We start from the raw sequence: 20,199 nt of genomic DNA on the forward strand, positions 1-20,199 counted from the left end.
TGTTGCTCAGCCCCCCAACCTCCTGCCAGCCCCCTGCACCCCACAGCTGCCTCTCCGTCCCCTCAATCACCCAGCCAGCCCCCCGCACCCCACTGCCACCTCTCTGTCCCCCCCACCCCCCAGCCAGCCCCCTGCACCCCACAGCCACCTCTCCGTCCCCCAAAGAGCTGCAGCCGGCATCCCTGCACCTCCAGCCAGCACCCCCAGCTCCCTGCACCCCACACTCCTCTCTCCATCCCACAGCCAGCCCCCCCTAAGTCTCCCAGCCAGCACCCCCAGACCCCTGCCCCCCACACTCCCCTATCCATCCCACAGCCAGCCTCCCCAGCTCCCCCCAGCCAGTCCCCCGCAACCCCAGCCTGCACCTCCAGACCCCCCAATCCCCCAGCCAACATCCCGCACCCCAAAGCCCCCTCTCCGTCCCTCAGCCAGCCCCCCCAGCCAGCACCCCTGCATCCCCAGTCAGTACCCCCAGACTCCCCCATCCCCCCCAGACCTCCCCGCCCCCCGAGCCCCCCATCCCCTGGCCACGCCCCCCGCGCCCCCATCCCCTGGCCACGCCCCCCTCGCAGCCCCGCGCCCCTAGCTCAGCCTGTCACGTGACCCTGCCCATTCATGCCTCCCCCGCCACCGCCCCGCTTCCTCCGATTGGCTCCCGGGGGGTGGGGGGAAGGCGTTAAAACGCGCGCGCTGCCGCCTATTGGCTCCTCCCTCTTGGCGCCCCGCCCACGCCGGCGGGCGGAAGCCGGAAGCGGCGGGTGCCCGGGACGGCGGCGCCGTGACCCGCGGGCGGGCTGCGCCGGTAGCGCCATGACGGGCAAGTCGGTCCGCGACGTGGACCGGTACCAGGCGGTGCTGGCCGGGCTGCTGGTGGAGGAGGAGAACAAGTACTGCGCCGACTGCCAGGCCAAAGGTACCGGCGGCCTTCCGCGCCCCCCCCCCCCCCCCCCCGGCCCAGGGGGCGGCGGGGCCTGGTGGGAGCAGGGCCTGCTCCCCCGGGGGTCAGGCCTGGGGGTGCCGGCCCGGCCTCCACGGCGGGCGGGCCGGGGGGTGGTTGGGGAGACAAAGCCGGCCTCGGCTCCGGCACAGCGGGGGAGCCGTGCGGGCCGTGCTCTGGTCACAGAGCCCGGTCCCGGGGCACCGAGGGGCTGCGGGGCTGCTCCTGGGGAGGAGGCTGCTGTCGGGAGGCCCCGGGGAGCCGGCCCTGCGCACGGGGATGGAGGGCAGGGCGGGTGGTGGGCTGCTTTCCCCGGTAACCAGCGGTAGGACGAGAGGCACTGGCCTCGGGTTGTGTCGGGGGGGGGTTGAGGTTGGGTATCGGGAAAAACTTCCTTACTGGAAGAGCGGTCAGGCACTGGAGCAGGCTGTGCAGGGTGGTGGTGGAGTCCCCATCCCTGGAGGGGTTCAAAAACGTGTGGATGTGGCACTTGGGGACATGGCTTAGCAGGTGTGGTGGTGTTGGGGTGATGGTTGGACGTGATCATCTCGGAGGCCTTTCCCATCCTTAATGATTCTGTGGTGGCTGCGGGGTGTCCTGTGTGTTGGAGCCGTGGTGGGAGCAGCACGTCCTCCCTTGGAGGGTCGGGTGGGAGCCGTGTCTCAAAGCGTGGGGTGTGAGGAGAAGGAAGGGACTGCAACCCAACCAGTGCCACTGAAGGAATTCCACATTTTGTCCTGTGCTTCCTTTCCCACCTAATACTGATCGCAAGGCATGTCGTAATCCTTGCCTTCCTTAGAGTGGAGTAGAGAGAAAGTCAGACGTGTCTGAATTCTAGAAGGCAAAACAAATGAATAAAACAACTGTTACTTGTTCTGTGGGGATGCAGATGCCTTTCTGTAGCTTGCTGCTGTGAAATGCTTTGCTTTCCTGTAGCAAAAGGGTTAAGGTTGTGGCCATGCCTACCTACAATCCGATTTTAATGAGCTATTAAAATCATTTGGAGATCTGAACCTGAGCTTCAGTAAATGAACTTGGAGCAGGGGCTGTCCTTCTGTGTCCCTCTGTAAGTGGGAGACTTCATCACCTCAGTGTGACCTCTGAAAACCACAGAGCACTGCCGAACAACATTAAAAATGATGCTGTTAAGGTTTATTTTCAGCCCTGCTCCCGAAAAACCCAAACCATAGTAATCTCGTCATAACAACCTGTCTTACCTTGGAGATGTTTTGCGATGTTTCGCACCTGGCTTTGGTTGACCATGTGGGTTGAACATGGTGGTGTGGGCAGAATGTTCCTCTCACTTGCAGCTCTCTTATCTCTTGGCTCCTAAGGCCAGTGCCAAGAGCAATAATAGCTGTCTTATCTTGTCTTGTGAGGCATGAGACAGTAATGTACACAATATGGAAATATTCTCATAACAGGTCCAGCTTACTTGTTTTGATGTGATTCTACAGCTTCTCCTGTTCATAGTACATCCCAGAAATGCAGTATTCCGGTTAATTAGGTATAAAAATCAAAGTGTACAGTTCAGTGTTGCCACTAAATCTGAGGGCTGCTTCTGTCTGGGAAGACAGGTAGGTTGCATCAGTCATCAAGAGTAGGCTTCTGGTGTACCGAGTTATCTGGCAAAATAATTATCCACTCTACTAATGAGATTCCTGGAGATAGGAGATCTCATTCTTGAGGGCAGCCTGCGGAGTTTGTGGCCGCAGGAGGTGTATATGCAGTCGGCTCACCAGCCAGGTATCTGACTGGTAGCTGGTGCCAGTCAGAGCATCATACTGGGCTGCGTTTCGGTTCCTGTGGTGTGATGGGGTGTTCTCCCAGCAAGGCGCTGGAGCTGGCTTGCAGGGAAGGCCTGCTGTTAGTTCTTATGGCTGCTGAATGTAGCTGCAGCCTTCTGTGTTGCGTATGGAAATGAGCTGCAGGTGTACTTGTGTGGAGTAAAGAGCCCATTTTACTTGATATATGGCTTCTTAATAACCAAAACTCCGTGCAAGCCTGTGCTAATGAGAGCTTGGGTGGTGTTTGCTGGCTCCAGATGGCTTCCCTCACTTCAGTGCTACCTGGAGGAAGAGCTGCTGCCCTGTGCAGCTGGTGGTTGCTCTGCTTTCACCCCGCTGCAAGTCTGGCCGTGCTGGTTGAGGTACCTGGAGCCTGTACGTGTGTACAGTTTTGCAAGCAGTAGTTTGCCAGGGTTGGGGCTGGAGCCTGGCTGCTGTTAGTAGGTGATGCTGGGGGGCTGGTTGGTGGTGGCAGGCTGTGTTCCTTATGCCAGCTCCCTCCTTTGGCAGCTCACATCCAACATCTTAAGGATTTTTGCATAGGTTTCAACAAAGTTGAAGGCAGAGCAGGACCCTGGCAGCTCACACAGCACCTATTGAGACACTTTGGCGGCAAAACACTGGCTTTTGACCATTGGATTTTATGCTGAAGTTACTGAGTTTTGTAGTGGCTTGCTGCTTGATGTGAGTGCTTCGAAGCTAGCATGACACATAAGCAGAGACTGTTCAGATGCCTCCCACACTGCCATTATGCCTGTTCCCAATGACCTAACTACTTGCTGGGTTTCATTACTGTATTTTTTCCACTTCTATATACAGAACTAAATGAGATTATAGTACCTGCTAGTGTGAGCTGCAGTGCTGGTGTGTACCCACTTGATTTTATGCCCTACAGAAATTCTCAGTGTTAGGGTAAAAGTCTAGTTTTCAGGAACATCAGCTCTCTGACACTGGCTGCTGGTTGGGCCCCTCACACTGGGACTGGTGGAGCAAACACACTCTCGTTTGCCACGCTGTGTTGGTGGACAGTCGGGGATCTTCTGTCTCTTCGGTCCTCATCAAAGTGATTGCTTGGAGAAGGTCTTTTTCTGTATTCTTGTTACTACTTGCTTTCCATCAGGCAGTGTGAACCAGGGATTCCTAGTCCAGCTCACATCTTTGAGTGTGGTAAGGAGGGAAAACCAGTTTCTCCAATGAATCTCACAGCTGAGAGAAGGAGAATATAAGTAAGTTCTGTGGGGCACACCACCCTTCCCAAGGCTTTTCTTCTGCCAAGCTGTTGGAGACGGTGATGGCTTCACGTGCTTTCTCTGCATAGCTGTTCTCCAAGAGCTACGCAGATGAGACCGAAAGGAGAACTGCACAAGTGTGAGCCTTCCCTAGCCAGCTGCAAATGTCCTGGGTCTGAGTTGTTGGAGGGGAAAAAGGTCAAAGAAACTGAGAAAGCTCGAGGTGGTGTTTTTTTTTTAGCGACAACAAACACTGCAGTGGTTAAAGCTCTTGTTTTGGAGGAAGTGGGCGAGATCTCTTGCCTATTTCTTCCGCTTTTCATTGCAAACTCTTTGTCCAGAGTAACTGTGGGTAAACTGGGTGACCTGATCAACGGTGGGTGGACGGGTAGTAATTAGTAAATCCTGTGCCGAAGCAGAGCGTGGCTTGACTGCTTTCTGGCTGTGGAGCTTAGGAGTGAAAACTTGGGTGTACGTGAGAGGGGTCTTCATGACGTGATCAAAGCAGGGCTCGGGAGCTCAGCGGCAGCCCTTCAGGACATCGTCTGGCACAGAGCAGCAGATTTCCCCTTGCAAACTCTGTCGAAGGTTACTCATCTTGGGGGTTTTCCCGTGCAGCTCTGAATGCCATCGCATCACTGACATTGGTGATGAAAAGCGATGGTCCGGTGTGGAGCCCAGCAGCACCCCACCACCCACAGTGATGCAGCCCTCCCCTCGGGTCTGCCCAGCACGGCTGAGGCAGTTGGGTGGCTGTCTTCACAAAAAGCTGGGGCAGTGAATTATCGCAACCCTCTTCTTGAAGGCCTTTTCTCTGAATCATTTGAACAAAGCACCGTGAAACAAGCTATTGATGCGTGAGTGGGATCTCTTCTGCCGGTGCATTTCTGGTGGCGAAGGGGCTCCCGAGGGCAGCTGTGTTGCTGGTCTGCTTTCGTGTGTGTGGCAGACAGCGCAGCTGCCGGGCAGTCTGTACTGAGTATCTGTCAGAAGATAGCTGCTGGACATCCGAATGAGCCTGGAGGCTGCAACTGCAGCACAGATGGAGGAGGGATGTGGTGTAATCTGTGCAAGCTGGGCTTGACCTAAGTGTTCAGATGCCTTCCAGTAAATGGAAGATGTCTCGTGTTGAGTAACACTTCCATGAACTGGATTCTTCTCTGCGTTTCTGACTCTAAAGCTCTGTGCTGAACTTGTGTAACATACAGCTAATTCTGTTTGATTCTCTCCTTCTCCCGAACTCTTCCCCTCTGCTCTTCCAGTCCTATCTATCCAACAGGCTCCTTGGATCCAGTCTCGCTGACGTCGGAATGGCGGGTTCCTCCCCAGGGAGCACCGGCGAGGACCGCTGTGTCTGTCCATCAGTTAAGGTTGCCCTGTGCTCCTCCGGGTTTGTCTGACTCTTCCCTTCGTCCCTTGTGTCTTGTGAGAGCTGTGGGTTCCGCGCTGCACTCAACCCCTTCTTCGAACTTTAGTGCTTGGATGGGAAACGGTTTGTTGCTGAACACAATACAAACTCAGATCTAATTCTTGAAGCAGTCTTTTCTGGAAGAGGGGTGGGACTGTGAAAATACCTGTTAAGGGGTTTTTAAATACTGAATGGGGAGCAGGATGAAAAGCTTGGGGCTAGAGTAGGTGCAGTTAAGGAAGGATGACTTCCAGTGAAATGGAGGAGTTAGCTCATTACCAATGGTTTAGTCCAGCCAAACTAGTATTAATATGAAACATGTTGCTAATATTCAACAAGGATCTGTTGTGACTCAACTCCGTCAGCAGACTACTGAATCGCAGCCGACTTTCCTTTTTGGTGAAAGCAATATGAAGAGTAACTTTTTAAATAGCTGCCTAGAACAACTGCATGTGATGAAGAAATGATCATTATGGGAAAACGGAGCAGCGGGTAGTGATGCATTCTGTTCGCCTGCAGCGGGCTTCGCAAACCAAGGCGGTAGGACTAAAGCTTGTCGGTTTGCCTTAGAAAATCTTGTATTAGGAGAAAGCTCAGTCTTATGTAATGGAAGCTTGCCAGAGGATGCATATGTGCTTGTGTACTCATTTTAATTCTTAGCTGCAGTCACAATATTCTGCAGTTATCTTGGTGAGCACTACATTTTCCCTTCTGCTTTTGAGCTGTTCTGGTCTTCAATAGTCAGGTCTGAAAGGAACGGTCTTGTGCATAAAACAGTATTAATTTCAAGTGAATGTAAGTGTTCAGAAATTAACTTTGTCTGTGAGACTGGCATTACCCCTTGGTGATCTTCATCTGAGGTCTGAGCAGTGCTGCTGTGGGTAAGACTCCAGCTGTGAGCCTGCCCCTGCATTCACCTGCCTGAAGTAAGTTGTAGCTTCCCATGCAAGCCACAAAGCGAGGAAAGAAGTGGGGACTTATTCTGGAACTGGTTTGTGCTTAGGAGAGTGGTAGGAAGATACACTCTGAGAAAAGATGTGCAGAGCTCTGAGTCACGTACGTGGATACATGTCTCTGCATCTGCCAGAAACAGAAGAAAGAATTCTCCCAGCAGAAGGCATCTTGGCAAACCGTGTCAGCTTTAACACCGTTGTTCTTCTCTCCCAGCTCTATTGACCCACCTGTGAAATGGTGAGGGGCTGTGTAGCAGAGGGTGTCCATTTAGGGTCCAAAAATGCTGTGAGATTCTCAAAGCATAGCTGCAACTTTAGTAAAAGTTAGTTCCTATAGTAACTGGCAGAGGAGTTACATAAGGTATGGAACAGGCTCAGGAGTGTGTGCCAGCCTCTTCAGAAAATGCCTCTGCGATTTAAAGGTAATTCTTCTTTCAAAATGCAAGTAGGTTATCAAAACCAACCAGAGAATCAAGAATAGCTTTGGTCTCCTTCGGGTTGATCCAGAATAGTGATTTGATTACTTGATGTCTCCCAGGAAATCTAGGACAGACAAAGTTTGATCTTTTAAGAGAAACTGTCTGGGAGCAAAGCTTCCTGACTGCGAAGCTGCATTTACCTGTGTGACAACCACACCTTCGGTGCCTTGGTAAACTACCTACCACTGTTTGGCAAAACGTGCCATTCCTTACTGGCCAGGTTGTGCCCTTTCCTTGTGAACATCAAGCCCTTTTTGTTAACTTTGATAGTGAAAAGTAGTTTACATCTAGCTCTAGATACTGAAGAGGTTCTCTGTCAAGCAAAAAGTGGCCCAGGAGCTGAGACTCCTTCCCCTGTTAGGAGCTTTTTGAAGGACTTGGTGACTTCTGCACATCTCCAGCTCGGATGGGATTGACAGATGGGGTCGAATAGTTTTAAAATGCAGCGAAGAATTAAAGCTGCATGAGCAGATGTCTTGTAAGGGGTTCGATGGTAGAGAAATTCTAAGCTGAACTTTGATGGTGTAACTTAGTAGTGATACTGTGAGTTCCCATCCTGCTGCTCAGTTTATGTGTGCGTTTGAGCACAGGGATGGTGGCTACCTACTACCTAGCTTTTCTGCATTTCATGGAAATTCAGGCCTCCTTGAAATGTGCTACCTTCACTCTCGCCACTTCTGGGACTAACTAGTGTGTAGTTTTGGTCAAAGCCTAGTGACCATAGGAAATATGTGGATCGTGGAACTTGACTGATTTTTGTCTTCATGCCGTCAGTATTGGTAATGTTAACCAGTCCTCTTGCATGGATGCTTATTGCAGCATCTGCTTGAAATTGTCACTTCACAGTTTATTTACTGCAGTAATAAACATCACTTTCTTAAACAGCAGGAAAGACCTACCCTGCTGTTCGCAGCATCTATTTTAATTTCCTCTGCCTTGCTCCATCTGCGTTTTTATCATCACAGCACTTTTTCGAAGAACAAGATGGTAACAATGATGTGTTGAAGGCTGCTGCTGCAAGCTTCCTGCTACTCAAAGTTAGATCGAACGCTGCTGTGTAGCTGCCTTCAGGGCCACCAGGCACTCAGATGCTACGTGTTTCTGGTAAACTGTAGAAGGTTCAAAGCCTGTTCTTGAGAGGAAACGGAGCCTGCACCAGTCAGCTTGGTCTGACTTGGCCAGTAAGGTACCTGTAGCAAACATTGTGGTTGGGGGAAGGAGAGAGTATACTGGTTGCTGCGAATACAGCCAAGAAGATTTTTAAGGCAAAGCTCCATGCTGTTGTCAGAAGCAGTATTCTCAGCCCCCGTAGATGCCTCTGGTTCTTCCTTTTTTCCTGCAAAGAGTGGTTAAAGCCTATAATTACTGCAGCAGCTTTTTACTGGGGAAAAAAACCAAGACAAAGAAAAATCCTGAAAACAGCCCTTTCATCTTTCAAAGGATGGCATGAAGTTGAATTTTTGAACCACTAAACTACTTAACTAGGCATATATCCTTATTAAACTCCCTTGCTACAAAGCTTTTTGGCTTTAGCATCCATGTTTCACTGGGTTCCAATGGCTTCCTCAGAAATGGCTTAGTCTGGTGCTAAATCTGAGTGAACATGCAAGCAGTAGTGCTGCACAAACCTGATTCCTGCATCAGGATGCATGCTCAGGCCAGTAACTAACTAGCCTGTGTTACTAACTGAATAAAGCTAGAGATCTTGAAGTTGGGTTTAACTGTAGTTTTTAGTCACTAGCAGAGTTTACCTTGCTTCCCCAAACTAATCTGAACGCTTGACTGTAGAAGAGACCTCTACAGTACAGAGCAGCGGAAGTTGTTTTGTAAGACAGCCTTTGTCATAGCTTTTCTATGAGTGGAATGAATTTCAGTAAGTCATTAAGCAATCTCCTTCCAGCATAAGGAAGCCACAAGTCAAAGGAAGCTGTCGGATCCTTGGTTGTTTCCTCACTTGGCTCTGCAAAAAGTCGGGCTTTTCAACTTTGACTTGATAAGAAATTTCCAAGAGCTGCTGTGGGCTGCTGCAGGAGGATGTGACTGTCATCTTGCAGGGATTCTCCCACTCCAGGGAGAATTTCCCAGCTCCACTTCCCCCACGAGCTCCGAGAGGGGCCGGCTGGTGATGCCGGGTCCACCACCCGTAGCAGTGCTCGGTGGGTCAGTGGGCTGAGCAGGCACCCTGCCCTGGCACAGCTGGGCTTTTGCTGGAGGGCTTGCAGGCACGGAGCCTGCCAGGCAAAGGGTTGTTTGCACTAAGAATACTTCATTAGGCTTTGAATAGCGATGCGCTCTCCTTCCGGACTATGAAAGCATCTATTTTTTTCCTGACCTCCCTTCTTGAAAGAGCAGTGGCTTTGCAGCCAACTTCTGTTTTATTTTTAAATGCCTGCTGGGGGTTATTACTGAAGAAACTAGCATGAGGAGCCTGAGCCAAAGTGTAGTGCCTGGAGAAAGGGTGAGGAGTGAATCCTCTTGGGATTCCTTGATTGAAAACGCTCAAGAGTGTGAACTTTCAGCAAGTGAGACTAAGACATGGCATGAAGTGGAGTAGCCAGGCTGTGCTGGGGTTCTAAAGGGAACTGGGAGCCTTTTCGCTAAGGGCAGATCACTCAGGCCGTCCTTGCAGGCGTTAATGATGCCAGCTTAGATGCTAACTTAAGCTGGTATGACCAGCCTGGTATGCAGTGTTTGTTTTGACAGGCAGGGATATAAAACAGGCTGTGAAATGGCCTCATGGAGACACTGGCTGGGCAGCTGAGTTTCTCGCACATAGCTTTCTAGTCCTTGCTGGATGGTGGTGCCTCCTCGCTTAGGAATACGCTCGAGTATTCGGTGCAGCTTTCTAAAACGAAAACTGGCTGAGCAACAGATGCTCTTATACTCGTGATCTTCCTGCAGCCACTGCCAGGCTAGGAATATATGCCAAGGTGGCCTGATCTAGCCTTGATATGGTGCCAGAACTGCATGTATAGATAGGCTCTTAAATCTGTGTTGGTTAGTATCCCATTCTTGCTCAAAACTGCTCCTTTGCTCTCTTCTTCACCTGCAGACAGCTGGCATTCTCCAGGAAGGATTTGTGCACATAGGAGGTGACGTACAGGGGCACGGGACACTTAAGCAGAACTGAACAAGCTATGCCCAGCTCGAGTTGGTGCCAAGTAACTTGCTTACCATGGATGTTAAAATTAGCCAGAATGCTGGAACAGGAGTGACTGCAGCGCCAGGCTTGCCTGTGATGCTGGTCGTCACTGCAGCACGCTCCCAGGTCTGCACATGGGAGGGGAGTTCTCATCTGGGCCTTAAGCTCCAGAGCCATGGTGGCTGCGAGGACGCCGGCCTCGAGGGAACGATTTTTGTAACGTTTGCAAGAGTATTCATGCGAGGACCAGTCTCTTTCATGTTTTTCTAATGGTTTAACAAGCTAAATGTTTGTTAGCCTTGTCCTAACACCTCTGGCATCCAAGTTCCTGTGAGTCGCTGATGCGGAGGGTGACGTGCTCCCCGCAGTGTGCCGTGCCCTCGTGCCAGCAATTAGTGGTGAGCGTCAGGGCGTGCACAAACGCTGCAAGGGGAGATAGGCTCCACAGCAGCTCTAGCAATGCTGATAAACCCTGCTGCGTTGTTCTCCGTGGTGACTTACAATATAAAAACACTTAATCTCTGAAAAACTGCCCTGTGCTACTGAGGAGTCTTCCCCGGTCTGTCAGTGCTCAGTCGCTGTAGCTGCTGCACAGCCTTCAGCTCGGTTTAGTTTTTGGGAAGTTGAATGCTGCAACGTGTGACCCAGCTCAGATCTGTAAATACCACCTGGGGCTTTCTGCAAGTCAGTCACCTTGAAAATGGCATGTGAAACTGTGGGGAAATGACTGTACAAAGTTTTTCACAGCCAGATCTTTACTGGGGACTTTCTCATGTGATTTCTAGTGCAAGCTCCTTCATCGTGGCCTCAAAAGAGGGAAGTGGGAGGCTTGTTTACATGTGCATCACACTCTGATCTTGCTTGCCCACAAAGCTAAGTGCTATGTAAGAAATGAAATGATAAAAATGTTGTTTTACCTTAATGGTTGGGGGCATTCGATGGTAGCAAAGCGCAAGGTCTCGTAAGAGTGTTTGGGCTGGTGCTGCTGCGTGCACCAGGGCCCAACCTAACCAGGACACCTGGGCTTTGGCCCACTGCTGCCCTGGTGGCAGCCCAGTTAGGACAGGCTCTCTTGCTTAGGATACCCAGCAAAAGAAACCTTGTAATGTTCCTCACTGCCCGAGGTACCAAACGATCAGCTTAATGAGCATGAGGTTGTTGTGGACAAATGTCACTTGCCTCACACAGCTGCTGACAGGCTGCTGTTCTGCTCCACAGAGATTATTCAGGCAGCAGCTCTTTCCCAGTTGTGTTGCACCTTGCTGTGTCAACCCTTCGCTGCTGTCAAGGCAAGTCCTTCTCTTGTGCAGCTGCTGATCCCAGAGTAGCTTTTCACTCTTGCGGGGTGTAGCCATATCTTGTTCCTCTTTTTCCTTATCACGGTGTTGATAGAATACAGGGCTGTGTGTCTAGGCTAGAGAAGTTACTAGTTATATCCAGAAGCATGGGGTGCTCAGCCCTAGAGTTCAAATTCATGTGCCTTGCAGGACTGCAGAGCTGGCTGCAGGCTCCGGGCAGTGTTTTGGAGAACTGTGAAAATGTCCTGCTTGTGTGGCCCTGGAGTCACCACTGTGTCAGAGCAGGCTGCTGAACTTCTGGGATCACCATCTTCCTCCTGGCTCCGGACAAAAACAACCCGGCATCCCCAAGCTTCTGGCAGTTCCTCTGCTCTGTAGATGTGGAGCCTTTCTGATGGTGCTTACTGGCACTGCATGGATGCCTGAACCCTGGCTGGATGTTGTGGTTTAGCCCCACCAGGCAGCTGCTCGCTCACTCCCTGCTCAGTGGCGTGGGGGAGAGAGTCAGAAGGGTGAAAGTGAGAAAGCTCGTGGGTTGAGATAAAGACAGTTTCACAGGACAAGCAAAACAAGGAATTCATCCACCGCTTCCCATCGCAGGCAGGTGTTCAGCCATCGCCAGCAAAGCAGGGCTGCATCACACGTAATGGTGACTCGGGAAGACAAACGCCATCACTCTGAACATCCCCCCCTCCTCCTTCCCCAGCTTTATATGCTGAGCGTGATGTCGTAAGGTATGGAATATCCCTGGGGTCAGCTGTCCCCCTGTGTCCCCTCCCAGCTGCTTGTGCACCCCCAGCCCGCTCGCTGGCGGGGTGAGAGGCGGCAAAGGCCTTGACGCTGTGCAAGCACTGCTCACAATAACTAAAACATCCCTGTGTTATCAACATTTTTCAGGACAAATCCAAAACATAGCCCCATATCAGCTACCCTGAAGAAAATTAACTCTACCCCAGCCAAAACTGGTGCGCTGGAATAAGCATCAGTGTAGAGAACTACCCTCGGTTGTATAATACGTGTTTATCAACAAACCAAATGCTAGCTGTTAGGAGGATTTTTTGAAAGCCTTTTTTTTTATATTTTAGTATTCACTGGCATAATGAAGCTGCTTTGGTGCTGGGCTCTGCGGGTTGCAGCAATGGTCAGCTGTTATTCCTGTACTCGGCCCTTGCGATTTCAGACCCTGTGTCGCAGATGAAGTAACGCTGAAGCAGGATGGGTGTAACAGACTGTACCCCTGAGTCATTCTCCTCCGTGGCATCGCAGGGTAGGAGGCTGCAGTGGCTTGAGCTAGCACATGTGACAAACCAGTGAGCTGATTACTACAGCCCTGGTGTGGTATCTAGCTGACTATTAATCCTTTTAGTCCTATAAAAGCTAAATATATCTAGAGTTTAAATCTAACCTTGAATCTCACGCTTAATCCTGCCGGCAGTCTCACGTTATAGCCTTCAGGGCGTATCTGGGAGAGAACTTCACAAATAAATCAAATGAAGGACCAAGGTTCCTGGCTTCACCTTGGTGTGCTACAAGCATGACAGTGAACAAGCCTTTATTCCCATGCCTTACTTTGTAACTGGTGTACTTGGGTGCTGCTGAAAGTGTGGGCTCCTGCTTTGATGCATTCAGTCCTAGATGTTGGTAGGTAGAACAGAGGATCTGAAGTGTAGGCAAGAGTGTGCTCCCTTATGCTCTTCACCAAGAGCTGTTCCTAAGCTGGGAAGTGACTTTGATCAGCTTTGTTAAATTAATATTCTTCTAGCAGAAAGCAATGGCAGGACAGGCCAGAAGACTTAATAAAGACTTCTTTAAAATCATGCCATGAGTTAGCTGGAATACTTACTGGAAGTAAGTTAGGGGCTGTATGGCTTGGCCCTGGAAGGAACCATGAGCCACTGATTGCATTGGCAGCACCAGATCCCTCAGGATACTCTAGACTTCTCCAGAAAACAGGAATTAAACTGTTAACAACCATCTAGCATATCTAGGAGAGTCAAATACAGTGCTGCTTTTTTAGGGCTTTGAAATTACACTTTCCCCCTCTTCCCCCTCCCACCTCAGCCTCATTAGCTTTGAGGCTTGCTATTTTAGCTATGGCAAGAAAAGGCAGAATAACTCTTCATCTGCAGTGATGCCTGTAATGCCTATAAAAAGGGCTAGCAGGGTTTATTGGAGGCCATCGGGTCCCTGGTTCGGGATGTGGCTTCGCTGTGGCTGTTTGGCCAGTTACCCGGGGACAGTGACACCCAGCCCGCGGTGGAAGCCAGCCACGTTAGCTGCGTGATGATTTAATTCTAAAACCTGCTTGCCTTGCACTGCAGCGGACTCCTTCCAAAGCTGGGCCTCCTTCGGCAGGTCTGAGGGTTTTGATGGCCAGGGACTGCTGGCCCCGGCTGGGAGGGGGGGGCTGCGCGTGGTGGGGGTGCCTGTGGACCTCTGCCGTCCCCCGGGCAATGCGTTGCTGGGTTTCCTTCAGAGATCCGTTTGCAGTGAGTAAAACAAAGCTTGTCGACCTTTCCTTCTGGACTTTTTCCCTTGGCATGATCTCCCTTCTACACCTTGGAGCTCTCCTGCCTGTCTGAAAGCCGCATGCAAACCGTGAGTCTGGTCAGAGCTGTAGAAACTGAGGAGTGAACTGTCTGTGGGCCGTGTGCCAGGATTGCGACCCGGGGTTCTGCCCCGGTGTGGCACTTTCAGTGGGCAGAATATTGGGCTTTGCCGGTGCCGCTCCCCTTACCCGGCTGTATCTGCCTTCGTAAGGCTAACAGAAGATTTGATGATGCAGTCCGTATGTCAGATGCTGAATATTTCATGCTGCTTTTCCTAGAGTGGTAGTGAATATTCTGGAGCAGGTTCCACTGCGATAAGGGTATCCAAGAGACATTCCATTGCTAAAGCAGGAACAGAGGCTGACATTGCCATGACTGTTACATCAGTTTAAGCAAGATGAAATCAGGGTGTTGTAGTGTCTTGGGTGGCTTGAATGCCTGTTTTCCCTCCTCCTCTTAGAGTTGTTCATCTTGCATACAGCTCTCAGAATGGAAGAGGGAGGCAATAAAATACTAGTTCTAAGGATAATGATCAGGAGACAACCTTTAAACATCCTGCTGATGTCTAGTTCCAATTTCTAATCTGGATGACAATCTAAATGCCTCAGTCCCAGTTCACTTGGTACAGTTTCTCAGTTGCTGAAGGCAACTACAGATTGACTTGATGGTGTGAAACGCTTGTGTCTCTTTGCAGGGCCACGATGGGCATCCTGGAATATCGGTGTATTCATCTGTATTCGTTGTGCTGGGATCCACAGGAACCTAGGAGTTCATATATCCAGGGTAAAATCTGTCAATCTTGACCAGTGGACACAAGAACAGATACAGGTAACACGAGTGGAACGTGAGCAGTGGTGTTCTGTGAGCGGGGCTTCAGAAATGTGGGAGTAAATGAAGTCAGAATAGGCCAAAGATGTGGGAAGAAGATACCAAACTAGATTAGACTGGGAGGGAAAGTGTAGTAACTTCAGGCTCAGCAAACCTCGGAGGGTAAAGACAAACACTGCCAGTTTCTGTGTTTCTGTGAAGTTGCCAAAGGCGGCTGTTGTCTGGAGCTGCTGCCCACCTCCTCTCCTTGAGGTTTCCAGAGGTCAAATCCTGGACTTCCAGAGTGACTTTGGGTTGATAGTGTGATATTTATCTTGTCTGCAGGTAAATATTCGCCTGTGCTGCTTAGGATTGGCTGATTGTGCGAGGGGGGATGACAGTAACTGCATCAGGGATTCCCAGCTAGCAGGCTTGTACCAAAAGCCTGAGGAGTGGTTTTCGGGTACAGAGCAGACTTCAGAAGTCTACATGTGCCTTCTAGTTAACATGGACAGTCGTGCTTGGTAGCCTGGCACGCTGCTATGTGTAAGAGCTTTAATGTCTGTGAAACACAGCTCAAGAATTCTTTTGAATTGCAGTGCATGCAAGAGATGGGAAATGGAAAAGCAAATCGTCTTTATGAAGCCTACCTGCCAGAGAACTTCAGGCGACCTCAAACAGATCAGCATCCTTTCTTCCCTTGCTGCCGAGGAAACGCGAGTCTTTTCATCTTGTGGCTTAGTAGCTGCACTCCTTGCATAGGAGGCTTAACTTCGTGTGCCTGGGCGTCAGCTGTGAGAATGAGTGCCTAGCTAGGCACCCTCCGAGCCGTGTTCCACCTGCAGGCTGCTGCTCACAGAAGGAAGCAGAAGAGAGCTGAGAAGATTGCTTCTGAGCTAGAAGGGTAGCTATGGCACGAGATGCACTTGAGCATCTGTGGCAAATAGGAGGGTTGGCTTTGAAAAGTGCTGAGCGTTTGGAATTCTCAGTGGAGATGGATTAAAAGGTTTAACACTTCTGAAAAATGAAGCTGTAACTTTTACCAACAGAGGTATAGTGAGGTGAACCTAAAGAAACACACAGAACCACCTCTCTGCCATCACTTTTGTCTGAAGCTGGTGGCTGAGGTGCTTTTGTATGTGCAGGATCCATTTCTCTGTGTGATTTGTGCTAATGACATGTATGCTCTTAAGTGATGGTTGAAGCAAATATACATCAGTGAAGAAAATAGGCTAGGAATTTAAGCCCTGATTTAGTGTACCTTTTATAGCACTGTCGTGCTTGGAATAACCCAAGGGCAAAAACTGAGTAGCTAAAGTAGTTGGATCCAATGCTAAATTATTTTAAGAAAGTTACTGCTGGAAATGCTCTTGAAACAGTCATTAGTTTAGTTACAGCCTGTACCTTGTATCCACATGTCAAGTCGTACTACGTAAGTCTGCTATTCCTGAATCGTTTGTCTTTAACAAGCTGCTTGCAGAGCTGTGGAGAGCTTCATTCGGGATAAATACGAAAAGAAGAAATACATGGACCGAAGTATTGACATCAGTGCATTTAGGGTTAGTTTCTAATCGCTCCTACGGAAGCCTGAATACGTGTTAAGGTAGAAGTGTGTGTCTGTCTTATGAGTAAGCAGTGACTCCATGCAAATAGATGGTGTAAATGCTTCCTGTGTTAGTGACTGATCTCTCCTCCAAGGTTGACTGCATTCAGTCACTGTGTAGAAATAGTTTAAATTGGAGGGGACCTTTGAAGGCCATCTTGTCCAACTGCTTGCTCAAAGCAGGACTAGCTTCAAATATAGGTCTTTAACTGTATCTTTGAGGCTTTATATTAGTAACAGCATCATGTAAAGCTCTGTATGAACTTTCTTTTGGTATGATGACATAAGTTTTGACCCTCATGTCAGTGTTTTTTTCCTTACAGAAAGAAAAAGATGACAAATGGAAAAGGAGTAATGAACCAGTATCAGAAAGAAAACTGGAACCTATCATCTTTGAGAAGGTGAAAATGGTAAGACCAAAAGGCATGGTCATGGATCAACTGTAAAAACTTCTCTCAAGCAGAGCAGATGCGATCCAGCTTGATATGGAAGCATTTTTTCTGGCCTCAGTCATAGCAGTGGATGCATTGAGTCACACTAATGGTAGTAACTTGTTTTCCTCTGCTCAACCAGATACTAAGCAGACACATTCTGCCTCGCAATGCAGAGCAGATTGGAATCCAGATACTCCCTGCTTAGTTTTCCAGCTCGAGTGGTTACTTTTTTCCCCGTGTAGAGCATGCTTGAATTTGACAGTGGGTTCCAGCATGATGAGACCATGAAATAACTGTAATACCTGCTCTGAAGTTCTGTTTGCTTTGTAAGCACTTAATGTCCACTGGAAAAAAGGATTTTAAGGGTTAATTTCTCATTAAAGCCTCTAATGTATCAGAGTAAAACCAAAATATGAGCAAGACTTCTGGTGTTCTTTTTCCCTAGCCTCAAAAGAAAGAAGAAACGCAGCAGTCCAGAAAAACTTCTCCTAAATCTACTGAGCCAGTAATGGACTTGCTAGGACTTGGTAAGGGCCTTTCCAGCCTCATTGCACTTGTCACAATGACCCTGTGCACCGTCTCTGATCCTGTGAAGTTGGTGAGCTTTTAGTACTCATCTTCCGTGTCAGATGAACCAAGGCTGATAGGAACACTAGAGCCCTTTGCTTAAACTGCTCCAGTGCAGCTCAATCACAGCGCTCAGTGCTGCAGCAGAAAGTTTTCCATATGTGTTTTCCTCTATGCTGGTGCAGTGGTAGTGCCTGTAGTGTTATGGGAGCAGCTGCAGTGGTCCCCAGACACCGGGTAGCTTCTGGCTGCTCTCAGGTTAGCAGGACAGACAGAGCACAGTGCATGTCCATGGTTCTGAGCTCCTGAGCCCCTTCCTTCTCCACACCAGGAGGATGAATGGAGAGCTGCCGTATGTGTTGGCTGTTGTGGGTTACAGGTTGGGTCACTGGGCTGAGTGGTTTGTGTGCACACAGTTTAACTGGTGAGGAGGCTGGCCCTCAGCCTGGGGCCATCTGCATGAGCTTCCAGTGCCGCTTTGTCTCTCCCAGACGCTCCTGTGACAACCCCCGTTACGAACGGCAGGCCTAGCAGCTTGGAGAAGGATCTTGATCTTTTCGCGTCGGTGGGATCAAACTCTGACTCCAGGAGGGTAAGCAGGGAACATCAGTGCTTGACAAAGCCTAGCCCGATGCACAAATGTGGTGATGGGCCATGTTCTCCCCCAGTGCTGGATGCAGCCGTTGCACTTGTGCTGTCTCTGTCTCAGGTCACTGGCTCGATGCCGACGTCTGGAAGTGCAGGGTCTGTTCCTGAAAACCTCAATCTCTTCCCTGAGCCGGGAAGCAAAGGGGAGGAAGCGGGGAAGAAGCAGCTCTCTAAAGACTCCATCCTTTCCTTGTACGGCTCTCAAACACCTCAGCTGCCTGCGCAAGGTAACAGATCTCAGAATAGAGCTGTTGAACGGCAGTACACTAATGCAGAGTGGGTGGCGTGTCCTGGTAGCTGATGAGCAAAGATGTGGGCATGTAGGTGGCATCTCTTGGGAGCTGGTGAGTAGCAGAATGAGCTTAGACTGGATACCACAGCCAAGGGAGCGTTGTGATGGTCTCTGATTTGAAGGTCAGCATTCAGCCCCTGATGACAAATGCAGCAGTTCTTCCCTTCGTTGCATCTCTGCCTCTTTCCAGGAGCGATGTTCATGGCCCCGGCTCAGATGGCGTACCCCGCAGCAGCGTACACTGGCTTCCCAGGAGTCGCTCCCTCCAGCAGTTTGGTGGGAGGCCTGATGGCCCCGTCGGTGGGAATGATGGCCCAGCCCGGAGCTGCTGGGATGGTGGCTCCCATGGCCATACCAGCTGGGTATGTGGGTAATGTGCAGGCGGCTGTCATCGGCGTCCCCAACGGGATGATGGCTGCGCAGCAGGCTGGCTACGTAGCTGGCATGGCAGCAGTTCCCCAGCCCGTCTTCGGTGTGCAGCCAGCACAGCAGCTTCAGTGGAACATTGCTCAGGTGAGGTGCGATCCTCTGCTGACCCAGAGGTGGAGGGGAGGGCAGGGGAGGCACATGCACCTACACCTAGCCTGTTACCTGGAGACTTTGGTGGTTTGACAGCCTGGCTCCTGGGCTTGGGTGAGGTCTGCTGATACTGCAGACACACTGAGGGGTCGCAAAGGAGTAGCTTGTTCAGAGGTCTTAGTGCTTGGTGGAGAACAAAAATTAGCGCACCATCAGCTAAAACGAAAACTTCCTCAGCTCGCATGCACCTGAGAAGCCAGTGACTTCTGTTCATAACCCTTTAGAAGAGCTCGCTTAAGCTTGTAATACATTGGGGAACAAGCGTTTTACTTTTGACTGCTGTGGGCTGACAGTCTCCTTGACACAGCCTTGACTTCTTTCCTCTCCCCTTTGCAGATGACCCAGCAGATGGCTGGGATGAACTTCTATGGAGCTAATGGCGTGATGGGATATGGACAGTCAATGGGTGGAGGAGGTGCCCAGGGAAGCAATCAGTCCCTCAGCACTCAGATGTGGAAATGATCCCTTGCGTTGTGACCATTTTTGCCTTCTGTTCTGTTCTTCAAAACTGCTCCATGAGACATTCAGGGTTTTTCTTTCTGGCTAGCTGCCCAGCCTGAACCTCTTTCCATAACTGAGACCCATCTCTGCCTTTTCACTGTCAGACACGGTGAAACCTCGGCAGCCAGACCGTGAGCTCCCCTGTATTTAGCACAGTCAATGCACACTTCTGGGGTGGACCCCCTCCTTGCACAAACCTCCACTAATGCTTCTGGGTAGCACTTCATGTCCTGCTGGGCATCCTGGCAGAGGTGGGACTGAGGAACTGGGGAAATCTGTACTTAATACTGCCTGTGACATCAGGCCTTTGAAGGAGCACTGAAACTCTGGTATTAGGAGGGGTTTTGGTGAGCAGAGGGGTGGAAACCGTGTTTGGTGCTGAGGAACTGGATTTTAACCCAAGCCCAGGGGCAAGCAAGCCTTGCTACCTCTTCCCTTGAGTGGAGTTCTTCGGAGCTGAGGCCTCGCAGTGCTTGGCTCGCCGACGCTCATTGGAACCAAAGTCATTTTGAAGACCCCTCTCCCTCCCCCCGTGAGCAAGCAGGATTCTCGCGCAGTGTGGGGGCAAGCTGTTTGGAATGTGAAACTTGCACTTCAGAGTGGCTTTTCTGTCTAATATGTGGTATTGATGTATTTAACTTTTAACACAACCTAACTGAGAGTTAACTTATCAAGGGCTGAGAGCCCACTGAGTTTTCTTACACTTTTAAAATCCTAATTTATACTTTTTTCATATTTTTTTTTCTTCATAATCCTGGTACCCCCTCCCAGCTAGCTTTTGACATTTTAATCCAGGTGTAAGATGTGGGTGGGTCAGATTTCTTTTTTCATCTTTAGTAGGACACAACTGCTTAAACTCATCAGCGTGAGCAAGAAGTCAGACTTCAGCGGTCTGCTTTATCCTGTGTATATGTAAATTCCCAAATAAAACATTGCAGTGAAACCTCAGCTGACTTGTCTTGGTTTTTAAGTGGCAGAACAGATTG

At 50.1% G+C, this 20,199-nt stretch overlaps 1 protein-coding gene across 1 annotated transcript; it reads left to right on the forward strand.

Annotated features, from left to right (window-relative positions):
* The first annotated feature begins 729 nt into the window (after positions 1-729).
* SMAP2 (small ArfGAP2) lies at positions 730-20,161 on the forward strand. Its single transcript, XM_075438247.1, has 10 exons — positions 730-913; positions 14,477-14,610; positions 15,189-15,274; positions 16,070-16,148; positions 16,516-16,602; positions 17,072-17,153; positions 17,685-17,785; positions 17,903-18,068; positions 18,324-18,646; positions 19,049-20,161. Exons 1-10 carry the CDS (start codon positions 811-813, stop codon positions 19,172-19,174), a joined length of 1,287 nt encoding a protein of 428 aa, XP_075294362.1. The 5' UTR covers positions 730-810; the 3' UTR covers positions 19,175-20,161.
* The last annotated feature ends 38 nt before the right edge of the window (positions 20,162-20,199 follow it).

Source organism: Opisthocomus hoazin, chromosome 17 (genome assembly GCF_030867145.1).
Source record: "Opisthocomus hoazin isolate bOpiHoa1 chromosome 17, bOpiHoa1.hap1, whole genome shotgun sequence".
NCBI classification, from domain to species: domain Eukaryota; kingdom Metazoa; phylum Chordata; class Aves; order Opisthocomiformes; family Opisthocomidae; genus Opisthocomus; species Opisthocomus hoazin.